Source organism: Octopus sinensis, linkage group LG6 (genome assembly GCF_006345805.1).
Source record: "Octopus sinensis linkage group LG6, ASM634580v1, whole genome shotgun sequence".
Lineage (NCBI taxonomy): Eukaryota > Metazoa > Mollusca > Cephalopoda > Octopoda > Octopodidae > Octopus > Octopus sinensis.
In genome coordinates, this window is record NC_043002.1 from 50,285,767 (window position 1) to 50,300,009 (window position 14,243).

The following is a 14,243-nucleotide window of genomic DNA, read 5'->3' on the forward strand; positions in this document are numbered from 1 at the left end:
GGGAAAAGGAGCATATTTCATTAGTATAATGTCAAAATTGAAAGAAAATTGAAGTAAATTTGGTTAGCTGCCACATTACACTAGGTTTCAGTGTACTGAAGAGTGAGCATTTGTGTATGTATGTATGTATATGTATATATGTGTGTTTGTGCTTGTGTGCGTCTATGGTAGTGGTGGTGGTGGTGGTGGTGGTGGCGGGAAGGGGTGTAGTAAAAGGCAAGGTACTATAAAGCTGCCAGAAGGTCTGTGACTGATAGCGCTAACTTTACTGCTCTTTGCTTTGATGGATTGGGTGTATGTCAGCATATAGCAGAGCTCACTTGCCATTTTCACTGCCACATTTACTAACGGCAGCAGCAACAACACCAGCAGCGACAGCAGCAGCAGCTATATTACATCTGTTGTGCGTATATGTGAGTGGTTAGTGTATATATGTGTGTGTATGTGTTACTGTCTCTTGTTCTCTTTCTCTCTTTCTCTGTCGCTCTCTCTCTATCTCTCTCTTTTCACACCCTCTCAAAAAAATTACATTTTCATTCTTTTCCTTTGCTGGCCTTTCCTTTGAAATTGCTTCTAAAGTAATTTTACCGATTCTAATGGTGATGGCGATGGCGCTTGTGGTGACGGTGTTTATGATGGCAGTGGCGGTGGTCCTGTTGATGGTTGTGGTGGTGATGGTTGTATTGATGTTGATGATGGTTGTGGTCATGGTGATGGTTGGCGTTTGGGGGCTGCTGGTGGTGATTGTGATGAAGGGGTGATGGTGGCAGCGATCGTGGTGAGAGGTGAAGATGGTGGTGTTGGTGGTGGTGGTGGTAGTTTTTAGCACCAACATCAATAACAAAATCATAATGATATCAACAACAACAGTGTCATGGTTATGATGGACTTCCAACAGAGTTCTGAAGCTTCAGGTTTTATAGGTGGTCAGTGTTGTTGTGGGGGAGACAATGATGCAGTCGTGACATTAATACTTCCATAACAATTAGGTTTTCCAGTACAACTTAGGAGTTTCAATGGTCATCTGTATTTAGCATTGCACTCTATTGATGTGTACAGTCATCTAGACCAGTGCTCCGCAACTGGTATGCCGTGGCACACTGGTATGCCTTAAGACAGTGCTAGGTGTGCCACAGTGTAACCTGAATATAATTTTCCCCTATACTTTTAGTCATATTTTGAGTTCAGATATGTCACCGAATTTTGAAAGGAATGTAAATGTACTGCAAGTGAAAAAAAAAGTTGCAGAGCTCTGATCTATAACCACGGGTTCTCAACCAGGGTTTCTGTGACCCTTGCAGGACCATATAAGATTTTGTTGTTAAAATCTATGTACAATAGGTACAGGCATGGCTGTGTGGTAAGAAGCTTGTTTCCTTACCACATGGTTCTGGGTTCAGTCCCGCTGTGTGGCACCTTGGGCAAGTGTCTTCTATTATAGCCTTGGGCCGACCAAAGCCTTGTGAGTGGATTTGGTAGATGGAAACTGAAAGAAGCCTGTCATATATAAATAGTTTTATGTATATATTTGTGTGTGTCTGTGTTTGACACTACCACCACCAACCACCATCACTTGACAACCACTGTTGGTGTGTTTAGGTCCCCGTAACTTAGCGGTTTGGCAAAGAACCCAATAGGATAAGTACTAGGCTTACAAAACAAGTCCTGGGGTTGATTTCTGTAATTAAAACCTTTTTAAGGCAGTACTCCAGCATGGCCGCAGTCATATGACTGCAACAAAAAAAGAAAGAAATAAAATAAATTGCTTAGACTTCTATAATGCACAAAACATTTTAGCAATTTTTTTAATAAAATTCCTAATAATATTTAATTATAAAAATATAATAGGATTTTATTTAAATATCAAATGGCTATGGCCGTCCATCATCATTTAACGTCCATTGACCATGCTGGTATGTGTTCGATGGTTTGACCAGAGCTGGCAAGCTGGAGAGCTGCACCAGGCTCCAGTCTGATTTGGCATGGTTTCTACAGCTGGATGCCCTTTCTAATGCTAACCACTTTACAGAGTGTACGGGGTGCTTTTACATGGCACTGCACAGGCGCATTTTCAGGGCTTCACACAGGTGCTTTTATGTGGTACCACATGGGTGCTTTTTATGTGGCATCGCACAAGTATTTTTATGTAGCACCACATGGGTGCTTTCACAAGGCACCACACGGGTGTTTTCACATGGCACCACACGTGTGCTTTTAAGTGGTAATAACAGAAGTGCTTTACACCACTGTAATGACCAGTCTTAACACTTCTGTTGTCCAGTAAAGTATAACGGGAACCAAAACAATTCATAGGCAAAAAAATGGTTGAAAACCACTGGTCTGTACAGCTGATTGTACAGATACTCGTTTACTTGTTTCAGTCATTTGACTGTGGCCATGCTGGAGCACCTTTAGTCGAGCAAATCAACCCCAGGACTTATTCTTTGTAAGCCTAGTACTTATTCTATCAGTCTCTTTTGCTGAACCACTAAGTACGTGGACATAAACACACCAGCATTGGTTGTCAAGCGATGTTAGGGGGACAAACACAGACACATATACATATATACAATGGGCTTCTTTCAGTTTCTGTCAACCAAATCCACTCACAAGGCTTTGGTCAGCCCGAGGCTATAGTAGAAGACACTTGCCCAAGGTGCCATGCAGTGGAACTGAACCCGGAACCATGTGGTTGGTAAACAAGATACTTACCACACAGCCACTCCTGCACCTATGTTTAGCCTTTTAGCATTTAAACTGGCCAGATCCTGCCTCTCACAACTACCCGACAGTGTCATTTTAAAAATAAGCCATCATGTTGTCAAAATCTTGAAGGTGCAATGTCACGCATGTTTATTCAAAACAATGTGAATAAGTAAGTTTGAGTGAGTAATCCAAATGTAAAAGGATTAATTTACATGCCATTTAAATATATATTTCTACAGACTCCTAACACAAAGTTGTTTTTTTTTTAAATCTTATATTTTTGTACTCTGTTTTTTTTTCAGAAATGCAAAAGTTCCAATTTAAACTGACAACTAGAGTTTGTTGCCACGTATTGATACCTCGTTGCCTTATATTGTGCTGAAGTGGCACCTGACTGGAATCAAGTCTTCGGACGAAACCTGAGCCCAAGACCCTGTTGGTAAGAAACCTTTGGTTTAAGTAGAAAGTGAAATATTTCAAGAGTGATATGAATGAAAGAGAAATAGAGACAGACAGACAGACAGACAGACAGAGGCAAGTTATACCACAGGAGTCAGAAAGATGAGGCACATGTGAACCTAATTATGTATGTGTACCTATATATACACCCACACATGCATATATATACACATGCACACGCATATATATATACATACACACATGCATATATATATATACACACACACACACACATGCATATATATATATATATATATATATATATATATATATACACAGATGCATATATATATATATATATACACAGATGCATATATATATATATATTATATATGTACACGAACACACACATATATACGGGGTTAGCCAAAAGTCAATCAAGACCATCTAATTCCAAGATTTATTTATGTTTAACAACGGAATGAATTTAATAAAAGCATTTAAATATGAAACATCATGATAATTGTTCAAACTGAAATCCTTCTTGAGCAACACATTTTTTTCGTTCGAGTCAACACAGAATTACAGATAGAATTTATGGAATTTTGATTTACTGTCGGGTGACTTTTGGCCAACCCTATAGGTATACATACACACGCATATATATATATATATATATATATATATAAAGCCATAAATGACAGAGAAATAGTTTGCTGAAATTTTATTTAACATAGGTGTAGAAGTGGCTGTGTGGTAAGTAGCTTGCTTACCAACCACATGGTTCTGGGGTCAGTCCCACAACATGGCACCTTGGCCAAGTGTCTTCTACTATAGCCTCGGGCTGACTAAAGCCTTGTGAGTGGATTTAGTAGATGGAAACTGAAAGAAAGCTCATCATATGTATGTATGTATGTATGTATATATATATATATCTATTTATATATATATATATATATGTGTGCAGGTGGCACGTAAAAAGCACCCACTACACTCACGGAGTGGTTGGTGTTAGGAAGGGCATCCAGCTGTAGAAACATTGCCAGATTAGACTGGAGCCTGGTGCAGCCTTCTGGCTTCCCAGAACCCCGGTCGAACCGTCCAACCCATGCTAGCATGGAGAACGGACGTTAAACGATGATGATGATGATGATGATGATGATGATGATGATGATGATGATGATATATATATATATATGTTTGTGTGTCTGTGTTTGTCACTCCAACATCACTTGACAACTGATGCTGGTGTGTTTACATCCAAGTAACTTAGCAGTTCGGCAAAAGAGACCAATAGAATAAGAATAAGTACTAGGCTTACAAAGAATAAGTCCTGGGGTCGATTTGCTCGACTAAAGGCAGTGCTCCAGCATGGCAACAGTCAAAATGACTGAAACAAGTAAAAAAGTTTTAAAAATTCTAATATCATGACAAATTGTTTTGTAACTTAAAAGCTTGTGAATAATTTGCATTATTATATCAAAAATAAATAAATAAATTACTTAATTGCATTAATGCGAAATGGAAAAAGTCCTTCAAAATAATGCAGATTTTAAATAGACTGAAATCATATCATATGGGAGTTCCAGCACCCATGACAGACATTTTTTGTCTGCTACAAGTGATGTATGGGCTTTTATGCACCAAATGCCTATATGAGAGGTTCTCTCAATGCTAATAATCCATTATTTGGTGTTCTAACGAGGCATCTATGTTAAGTTGAATATAAAGATTAGGTACTTTTTGATATTAATACTGCTTCTGTTGCTAATAATTAATTTATAAACATATATATATATATTACGGAGGTGTTCTTGCATAGCAAGTGACTTGATCTGAGATCGTGTGCTGAAACAAAAATAATTGCAGCGTGGAAGGTGTTTATGCAAAAACCGTTAGATTCACTTCAACATTTAAATTTAAATTGTGTCAAAATATTTTTGTCGCTTTGAAACCACGACCTGTTCACTGACAAAATTTTGTGCTGTATCTGTATATATATATATTTATATATGATGCCACCTCAGAGGCTAGATGAGTAGATGGGTAAGCCAACATTTCTGCTGAACAGAACACCAATCCATCGCGGGCTTACCCATTTTACAGCTGAGTAGTCTGTGGTAATGTGAAATGAAATGTTATGCTCAAGAACACAATGCACCAGTGCTCTAGGAATTAAAACCATGATCTTCTGATCACGAGTGCAGCAATCGAACCACTAGGCCTTCACGTAAATATGTGTGTTTTTTGTATTTGTGTATAAATGATGGTGATGATGAAACGCGATTGGCATGATGTCTGTTGTGCTACTAAGAGATATAGAAGCTGATAAGCAAATACAAGAAAGTGGGAGATTTATTCATGTATGTAAAGTGGTCGGTGTTTGGAAGGGCATCCAGCTGTAAAACCCTTGCCAAAACTGATCTTGTTTGTGCTTCTGCCACATAAAAGGCACTCCACTCTGCTGGGTGGTTGGTTTTAGGAAGGGCATCCAGCCATAAAAACCCATCCAAGACAAACACAGGAGTCTGGGGCAGACTCCTGCCTGGCCAGCTCCTGTCAAACTGTCCAACCCATGCCAGCCTGGAAGGTGGGCGTTAAATGATAATGATGAATATATGCAGTATTCAGGTGTGTAGAGCAATGAGGAAGCTAAAAGATAAAGATATAGTTGAAGATAATATGGTGTGTGTGTGTGTGTGAGAGAGAGAGAGAGAGAGAGAGAGAGAGAGAGAGAGAGACTTAAACATTTCTATTGATATACACTGCTTCTGTGTGTGTGTGTGTGTGTGTGTTTCAATTAAGTTTCAAAATAGTTCAGAATCTGGCAGGATTTCATAAAATAACAAAGCTTAACAAAAGGTCCTTACTTAAAATTATGACAGCAGGTTTTAATTTAAATTTTGGGCATTTTTAAAAATAAGAAAAGTTTCATAAAACAGAACCAGAGGGTAGTCTTAGGCAGGGGCTGCTTGTTGTAAGTGATAAGAGTGGTAATAGTAAAAGATATAAGGGTGGGGGTCAGGAAGAGGTTGGAATGCATAGATAATTGTGGTGGCAGTGGCAGTGGTGTGTGTGAGGAAGAAATTATGCCTTGTATAATGGGTATGTGAAAGAGAGTGCGGGAGTGGTATGTTGCAGGGTGGAGGAAGGGTTAGTAAACTTCTCTGTGCGGATGCTTCTTACAGTTGTGTGAGAGCAGAGAGAGAGATTACAAGAAAGTGAAGAGAGTTGTGGGGTATGAATGGTATCATAGTAAAAAGGTGGAGGTGTAAGAGGTTTGAATATTATTATTACTTCCACCTTAGCGAAGGCGGTGGGTATTGTTTTCAGTTGTGTTTGTTTGTGCATGGACAAGATATCTCAAGAACCACTGGATGGATTTGGATGAAACTTTCAGGGATGTTTGGCCTCGTGTTTAGCTCATATTGATTAGATCTGGGGATTGATCTGGTAACGGACAAGGATTCTGGATTATTTTTCCTGTTTTTTTTACTTAAGTTTTGAGAATAATCGGGTTCATTTTTAGTATTCTTGTCTGTGAGAGCAGTTGAGTTTATTTCAGATATTCTCATTTTTAAAAATCATCTCTGGCTAACTGTTGAGAGGACATAGGTGTTTCCTTGGTGGATTTAAGGTATTCCAACCATGACCACTACCATCAGTCATTTCAGCGAGTAGTACATGAAGACTACATTACTTAACGTGTCCTTGCCATTTATGTGATAAAGATGTGTGTGTGTGCATGTTTGTGTGTGTGTGTGTGGTTTGAAGCAGAGTTGACTACTATTTATAGCAGGTCAAGTGGCTACATAGAGGAGACAATGTTTGTGTACTGTGTTGTGTGTTACTTATTGTTGTGTAGTTCCAGGTCAACATGGGATGCTTATTTACTCACATTTGATACTGTGTTATCTTGTAGCTTTGAAATTTCAAAGATGTAATTGTTTATCTTTAGAATGACATTGTAGGGTAGGTGTGAGAGGCTGGATCTGGCTAGTTTGAACATAAAACAGGCAGAATACTCAGGTCAAATATTGCCTGTTTAACTGCTAAAGGGTTAAACAAAGAAAGATACAGGTGATAAAATTGGCCAAGTAAGAAACCCCATTTTGAAAAGGGTCAGAATACATTTGATCATAGATCCACTCTGTTAAAGAAATCTGAATGCTATGGGTTAAGGCAGCTATGGGGTGGCTGATTCGAGAGATATTTAGCTGCTACTTCTGGAAGATTGAGCAACCAAGTGGAGGCTGTCTATTTGGCTAAAATCAAGAATGTTCCTGCTGACTTGCACTTGAAAAATGAGATGGATGTCTGCAAGAATGAAAGAGAGATGTGGTTGAGGTGTTATGGAGAAAGAAATGATAATAAAGTCTATATTTAAGTCTCGTCTTTAGAATTGCTGAAGTTCATATTTTTGATATTTGCAAACTGGTGCTGATATCTCCTCTGCCTTCCTCCACTTTCTTCTGTCTTTATTATTACTCGTATTTTTATTATTATCATTATTATTATTTAAAAAATGAAGAAAGAAAGAAAGAAGCTTGAGATAAATATATTTATGGTTTTGTAGAAACATGAGACTTATAATAATGCATTTAATAAGTTGACAAAAGAAGAAAAAAAAATAACAGCAAAACTCTAGTTTTTCATTATAATTTCATTTATTTCTCAGCAGATATTGGTGACGACGGAGACATATAGGTGGTGTGAGGGGTGGGGGTTCATAATTTTGCATAATAATTAAATGTTAGAAACAAAAATAATCTTTATTAAGATTTTAATTAAGAATTAATTGTATTGAGTTTTGCCGAACAGTTTAAACTAAAACTCAAAGCTATAATTAATGCAAGTCTTTCGTGTTTTTTTTTTTTTGTTGTTGTTGTTATTATATTTTAATTTTTAAAAATTTATTGCTGCTCTGTATAATACTTAACTTATGGCTTATTGGGTTAGGTTACTGGATGCCTAATGAAATGTATGTGTGATTGGTTCAAGTTCTACTGTAGAATCGGTCAGTGTCTTACATAGAAAGCATTGATTTCAGTTTGTCAGCAAGCATGACTGTCTAGTTAAGAAGCTTGCTTTACAACCACATGCATTTTCGTTCAGTTCTATTGTATGGCACTTTGGGCAAGTGTCCTCTACTATGGCCCCAGGCCAGCTTAGGCTTTTCAGTGAATTTGGTAGACGGAAATTGTGCAGAAGCCTTTTGTGCATGTGTGTTTTTGTGTTTGTCTCCCTGCCACTTGATAAACCAGTGTTTACTTATTCTACTGGTTCAGCAAAAGAGACTTATAGAATGTGTGCCAGGCTTAAAAAAATAAGTGCTGGAGTTGATTTGTTTGACTAAATCATGCAAAACAGTACACCAGCATGGCCGCAGTTCAGTGTCTGAAACAATTAAATGATGGTAAGATAAAAAGATACCCACTAAATGCTGGTCAAGTGTCATTTGTGTTAAGGAAAAAAAACAGACATTAAGTACCTACAAAATAAGCAGGTAGACAGAGTTTATATTTGGTCTTTGGTCTCAGTAGTGTTAAGTGAGTGAGACAGAAATATTTCTCAGAAAAAAGTCTGTATGCTGGCAGAACCATTTGCACTCCTGGTGAAATGCTTAGTGGCATTTTGTCCTGTCTTTACATTCTGAGTTCTAATTCTGCCAAGGTCAACGTTTGCCTTTCATCCTTTCAAGGTTGATGAAATAAAATATAAGTTACGCACTAGGGGTCACTGTATTCAACTATCTCCCTTCCTAAACTTGTTGGCTTTGTGCCAAAATTTGAAATCAGTATTTCTCAGGAAAGAAAGTTGATGTATCATGTGTCGCTTTCCCCAGCCCCTCAGAAATTAACTCTATCTTGTAAAACTAACAAATCCGAAGTCACTTTCAAATAGCTGCTACTAGCAGTGGTGAATTGTACCTTGATGTGGCACCAGTTTAGAACTCAGTGGACTGGGTCAGTGAAAGATTAGTTATCTGTTAAAATATTTACTCTAATCACAAAATATGCCCAAACAGATATTAGCTCACAAATGCATCACCCCCACCTTCTGCTCCTCCTATTGAATACTGAATGTGTTAGAGAGTGTGGTGTGTAAACAATTAAATGATGTGCTGTAATCTTTCAAGTTTTTTTTTCTTTTGTCTTTCAGGAACAATCCAATCGGTATCATGATGGCCAACGCAGAGCAAGATATGCACATGTGCCTGAGCTGTCATCAGACCATAGTTGGTTTGATGAACTATGTTCAGCACAAGCAGGCTGGCTGCCAATCAACAAAGAGTATTGCTCAGCAGGCTTTGAACAGTCTTGGTAAGATCCCACCCTCTGCATCTGCCCAAGATATGTTTGAAACTGATTGCAGCGATGCCAGCACTTCTACCGTCGCTTCAGAGGAGCATTGCGTGCTGGAACCAAGGTTGGAGACCATTAGTCTGAGCAGTGACATTGTTGACAAGGCTACACTAGAGAATTCTGCGCAATTGAAGACAGTCAACTTTACAGTCAGTGAGGAATCTCACCCCATTGAACTCCTACAAGAACCTGTAATTGTTACAACCGATACCATTACTGAAGTCAGTGATGTTGTCAAAGATGTATCTGAAGCAGTCACTGCTGCAGTAGTCACCACAGATGAACCAGTAGTTGAAAAAGACAACCAGCTACCACAAGCTTCGCCTTCATCCCCAGTTAAGAGTGGGGAGAATTTCTTTCACTCTCTAGAACTTCAATGCAAGAAGGAAGACAGTGAACGCCATTGTTTGCCTGCAAAACAAAACCGAGCTGTGAACACGACGCTGGATAAAGGTTCAGCCGATAGTCACAGTGATTTACCCATCTCGAATATTTTTAGCAGTCTTGATTTTTCCAGTGATGAAGAGCTGGATTTCTCCTATACAGAATTGTCAAGTGATTCCAATGATTATTCTTCTGATGAAGATAATGTACCTCCAAGAACTCACACAGGTGGTAAATGGAAACCTGGTGAAGGTCCATTGTCTTCTAAAAATTTTCCACATCCCAGTTATACTCGTGGCAAGTGGAAACCTGGAGAAACACCTCATGAGTTGCAGCTAAATAAAAACAACACCAATATTTCTGCTGATGACAGTTCTATATTGGAAGATGTAACTGGTGTTGAAGAAAGCTCTACTAATGTTGTTACCAGTAAAGAGCCAGATTCAAGTAATCTCAAAGAAAATTACTGCTCTGCATGTGATAGCTTCTGTTGTGAACATGTAGAAAAATCTGCCGATTCCCCTAAAGACACTGCTGGAACGTCTAAAGACTCTAGTGAAGTTGTCACCGTTGAAGAACAATCTACAAAGAAACAGAAGAAGAGCAAAAAGGACAATGGCAAAAGTTCTGTGCATCATTGCCAGATATGTGATAAGTCTTTCTTCAGTAAGTATGTCATTGGTAGGCATATACTGACTCGATATCATCAAAACCGAGCTAAAAATCACCCAGATGGCTTCCATGTTCTAGAGAAATATTACCGTTTCGTGATCCGGCTCAGTCCATTTCAGTGTGGAGTCTGCCAGTTTTATTTCAATCGAGAGAATGATCTGATGGACCATATGAATACTAGCGAACATTCAAAGAACTGTCTTGCTCTGGTGGGTCCTATGTTTTGTACCGTTTGCAGCCTTAAGCTGTCTTCCAATGCTGAGATGTTAAATCATTTAACGGAAGACCTCCAACATAAGGAGGCACTGGAACGACAAAAGCAGTTGTGCATCATTAAAGAGTGCCGCTACCAGATTCAGTGCCCTTTCTGCGATATAATGATGCACTCGTCAGTTCGTCTCCGCCGTCACATAAGACACAAACATAAGAGTGGCAAAAAGGTGAAGGCTTCACCGAGGCGCAAGGGCCGACACAAACCTGAGTGCCCTCATTGTAACATTCAGTGCCACTCAATGTCATCGTTGGAAATCCACATACGAAGGCGTCACACCAAAGAGAAACCCTTTTCCTGTAACCCTTGCAATAAAAATTTTTCCGACAGCTACTCGTTGAAGCTGCATTTGAAGACAGACAGGCATAATAAGAAGCTGACCAGTGAGCGGGTGAGTACACCTCGGCGGAAGAAGAAGACTTTCAATCCTGATTTAATACCAACTGATGAAGTGGTTATGGAAGGAGATGAAGATGAATCCATTCCGGGAGAAGAAGAAGTGGCCAATAATGATAAAGATGATCTGTACGTGAATGGAAACAAAGAACCTGAGAAAACTCTCAAAGTCAGTGGTCCTCGGAAGTACTCGGCAGCACGGAAGAGCAAAGCCAAAGACAAAATCTATAAGTGTGACCATTGTGATTTCACAGCTCCCACTTACGGTGATCTTCGGCCACACTATCTCGACGTACATTCAGGTCATGTTTTTATGTGCAACGTCTGCGATCTAGTGTTCCTGTCTGAGAAAGCATTACGGGTGCACTATGCTGGTAAAATGCATCAGATGAACTTGGTAAAAGGCAATGAAACCAACTTGTATACATGTGAAGAGTGTGGTAAGAAGTTTGATGATGAGCGCTGGTGCCAGTTCCACGTCGAGGCGCATCATAATCACATGAGCAATGAAGAAGCTGTAAGGGCTAAGTTTCGGGGCCAAGACATCACTACCAGCCAGTTTCGAGCCTACTTGGATGAAGTTGCTAAGCAACCACGTGATAGTTCTGTACAGTGTCCGGAATGTTCTAAGAAGCTGAAAAAGGAACACGTGATGGAACATCTCCGCATGCATACGGGAGAAAAGCCGTTTGTCTGCAGGTTCTGCCAGAATGGTTTCATCTCTAGTCTGTCTCTGCGCCGCCACATTCTACGTCATCTGGGTTTAACGGAACGCAAATGTCAGATATGCGGCAAAGAATTTCAAAAAGTTTTCTCTTTTAATGTACACATGAAACAACACGAGAACAACGATGTGGGCAAGTTTACCCACATGTGCGATGTTTGCGGTCAAGCTTTCCCACTGAAAATGCAGCTGGTTGCCCACATGCGACGCCATGGGCAGCGCATTCATAAATGCCCCTTCCCCAATTGCCGATGGGACTTTGTTTTCAAAAGCGAACTAAATAGCCACGTTCGAACACATACTGGTGAAAAACCATTTTTGTGTGACATCTGTGGCTATTCTGGCGCTACAAAGACTCGGCTAGCTCGTCATTCTAGAATTCACACTGGAGAGAGGACATACCATTGTGATTATTGCACGTACAAAGCCGGTAACAGTACTCACTTGCGGCGCCACATGCGTATACACATTGGTTCCAAACCTTATAAGTGTCCATATTGTTCTTACTCCTGTAATACTCATGAAAATATTCGTAAACACATAACAAAAACCAAACGGCACATGGGTCTGTTCATTTACCCATGCAAGTTTTGCCCATTTGGCACAAACAGTACAAAAGATTTCCGTAACCACTTGTTAGAGGTTCATCAGGACCAGTGTGACCACAAAAGCCTCGAAGTTCTCTCAGTTTTTACAGGCCTTTATAATAAAGAGATTGACCCCAGAAAACCCCCCGAAGGTAGTCAGATTTTCCCAATCAAAGAGCGTAAGCAACGTGCACCAAGGAACTCCCTTCCACCTAACCAGATGGATTTGTTGACTGAAGAACAAGAAGAACAACAGCTCGAGCAAATTCCTTATAAAGAGGTTGAAAGCAGTCCGTTGGATGCGCAAGAGGTGACCGTCACGCCTGAGGCCCACTCTCTGATTGCTTCTGAGATGATTGCTGTTGCAATGACCGAAGCTGCAGTACCAACTCATATTGCAACGACGCAGCAAATCACCACGCAGCACACAGGTACTGTTGACACGCAGCTGCTGCAAGTTGCCGAATCGAACATGCACACCTTGCAAAACAGCCAGTTCCGCGGCGACATACTACAGCATCCGCAGTTCCGCACTGACACCATCACTGCCGGTCACTTCCGTGCAGACGGACAAGTCATAGCACAAGCTCAAACGGTTGACCCGAACACTGCCTCCAATGTCCTCTCTCTCGCTGAAGCCCACTCTATGACCTCGTCCTTAGATTTAGGTTATTGTACTACTATAGAATATATTTGCCTACCATCAGCAAACGGTACATAACTACGGCCTAAATGGTGACTTAGAATTTAAAATGAACAGACAGCCTTAAACCAGCAGAATTTACTCAGTGATATTTTTTGATTTTTATTTATTTTTTTTCAAATTATTTTTTTTTTTTGCAATATATCTCCAGGAAAAAAAAAAAAACTTCTCTTAAAAAATGAAATTGAAAGAAACTGTCTTTCTACAGATGTTAGTATGTTATTGTTGTTGTTGTTTTTTACACCTCACTATATAACACCTCCTGTGTTGTTAACTACTGTTTCTTCTTCCCCCCCCATTCTAAACATACAATCTCTTTCTCTCTCTCTTCCCTCTTACTTCCCCACATTCTCACTCTCTCCCCGCCTCCTCTTCTCCTCGCTTTCCTGTTTTTCTCTCTCCTCTTTTCTCACCCTCTCCCTTCCTCTCTCTCTCCCCTCTTCCCGCTATCCCATTTTTCTCTCTCTTCTCTTCTCACTTGCCCCCTTTTCTCTTTCCCTCTTTACCATTTTCTCCTCTTTTACATTCTCTCCTTTCTCTCCCTCCTTTTTACCACTCTCTCCTTCCACACTCATCCTGCTTTCCTCTCTCTCTCTCTATCTTCATTCCCCTCCTTCCCCTTTCTCAGTCTCTCCTCATTCTCATCACTCTATCATTCTCCTCCTTCCCTCCCTCTTCATTCTCCTTCTCCACTCTTCATTCTCCTCACTCTCTTTCCTCATATTCCCTCTTTCCCTTCTCTCCTCATTCTCCTTCTTCACTTTCCCCCTACACTTCCTCAAGCTTTTTAGATTCAGTTTGAATCCTCAGCCCAACCCTACCAACAAGGTCAGTCAGGGAACTTAACCAATCCGCACAACAGCTAACAGCTGAAAGTCTCCCTTGAAGAAAAATTGACTTTTACCTAGGATGGAGTGAACTAAGTGTCTGGGAACCCTAATTTCCTCTTGTAGCCCCTAGACTGTGGGCAATCACTTCTAGAAAGCTAACTGGACATTTGACCCTTCAGCATTTAAACAACTCTTATTCAACCTAA

At 39.9% G+C, this 14,243-nt stretch overlaps 1 protein-coding gene across 6 annotated transcripts in view; it reads left to right on the forward strand.

Moving 5' to 3' along the window:
• LOC115212984 (zinc finger protein 845-like) overlaps positions 1-13,358 on the forward strand; it is a 335,566-nt gene extending 322,208 nt beyond the window's left edge. For 4 of the 6 annotated variants that reach the window (XM_029781851.2, XM_036503886.1, XM_036503884.1 and 1 more), the window contains 2 exons: positions 3,009-3,145; positions 9,268-13,358. In XM_029781851.2, coding sequence (XP_029637711.1) covers positions 9,287-13,225 — 3,939 coding nt within the window. In that variant the 5' untranslated portion in view covers positions 3,009-3,145; positions 9,268-9,286 and the 3' untranslated portion in view covers positions 13,226-13,358. The remainder of the gene's footprint in view (positions 1-3,008; positions 3,146-9,267) is intronic. The other 2 variants (XM_036503885.1, XM_036503888.1) reach the window with 1 other exon arrangement.
• The last annotated feature ends 885 nt before the right edge of the window (positions 13,359-14,243 follow it).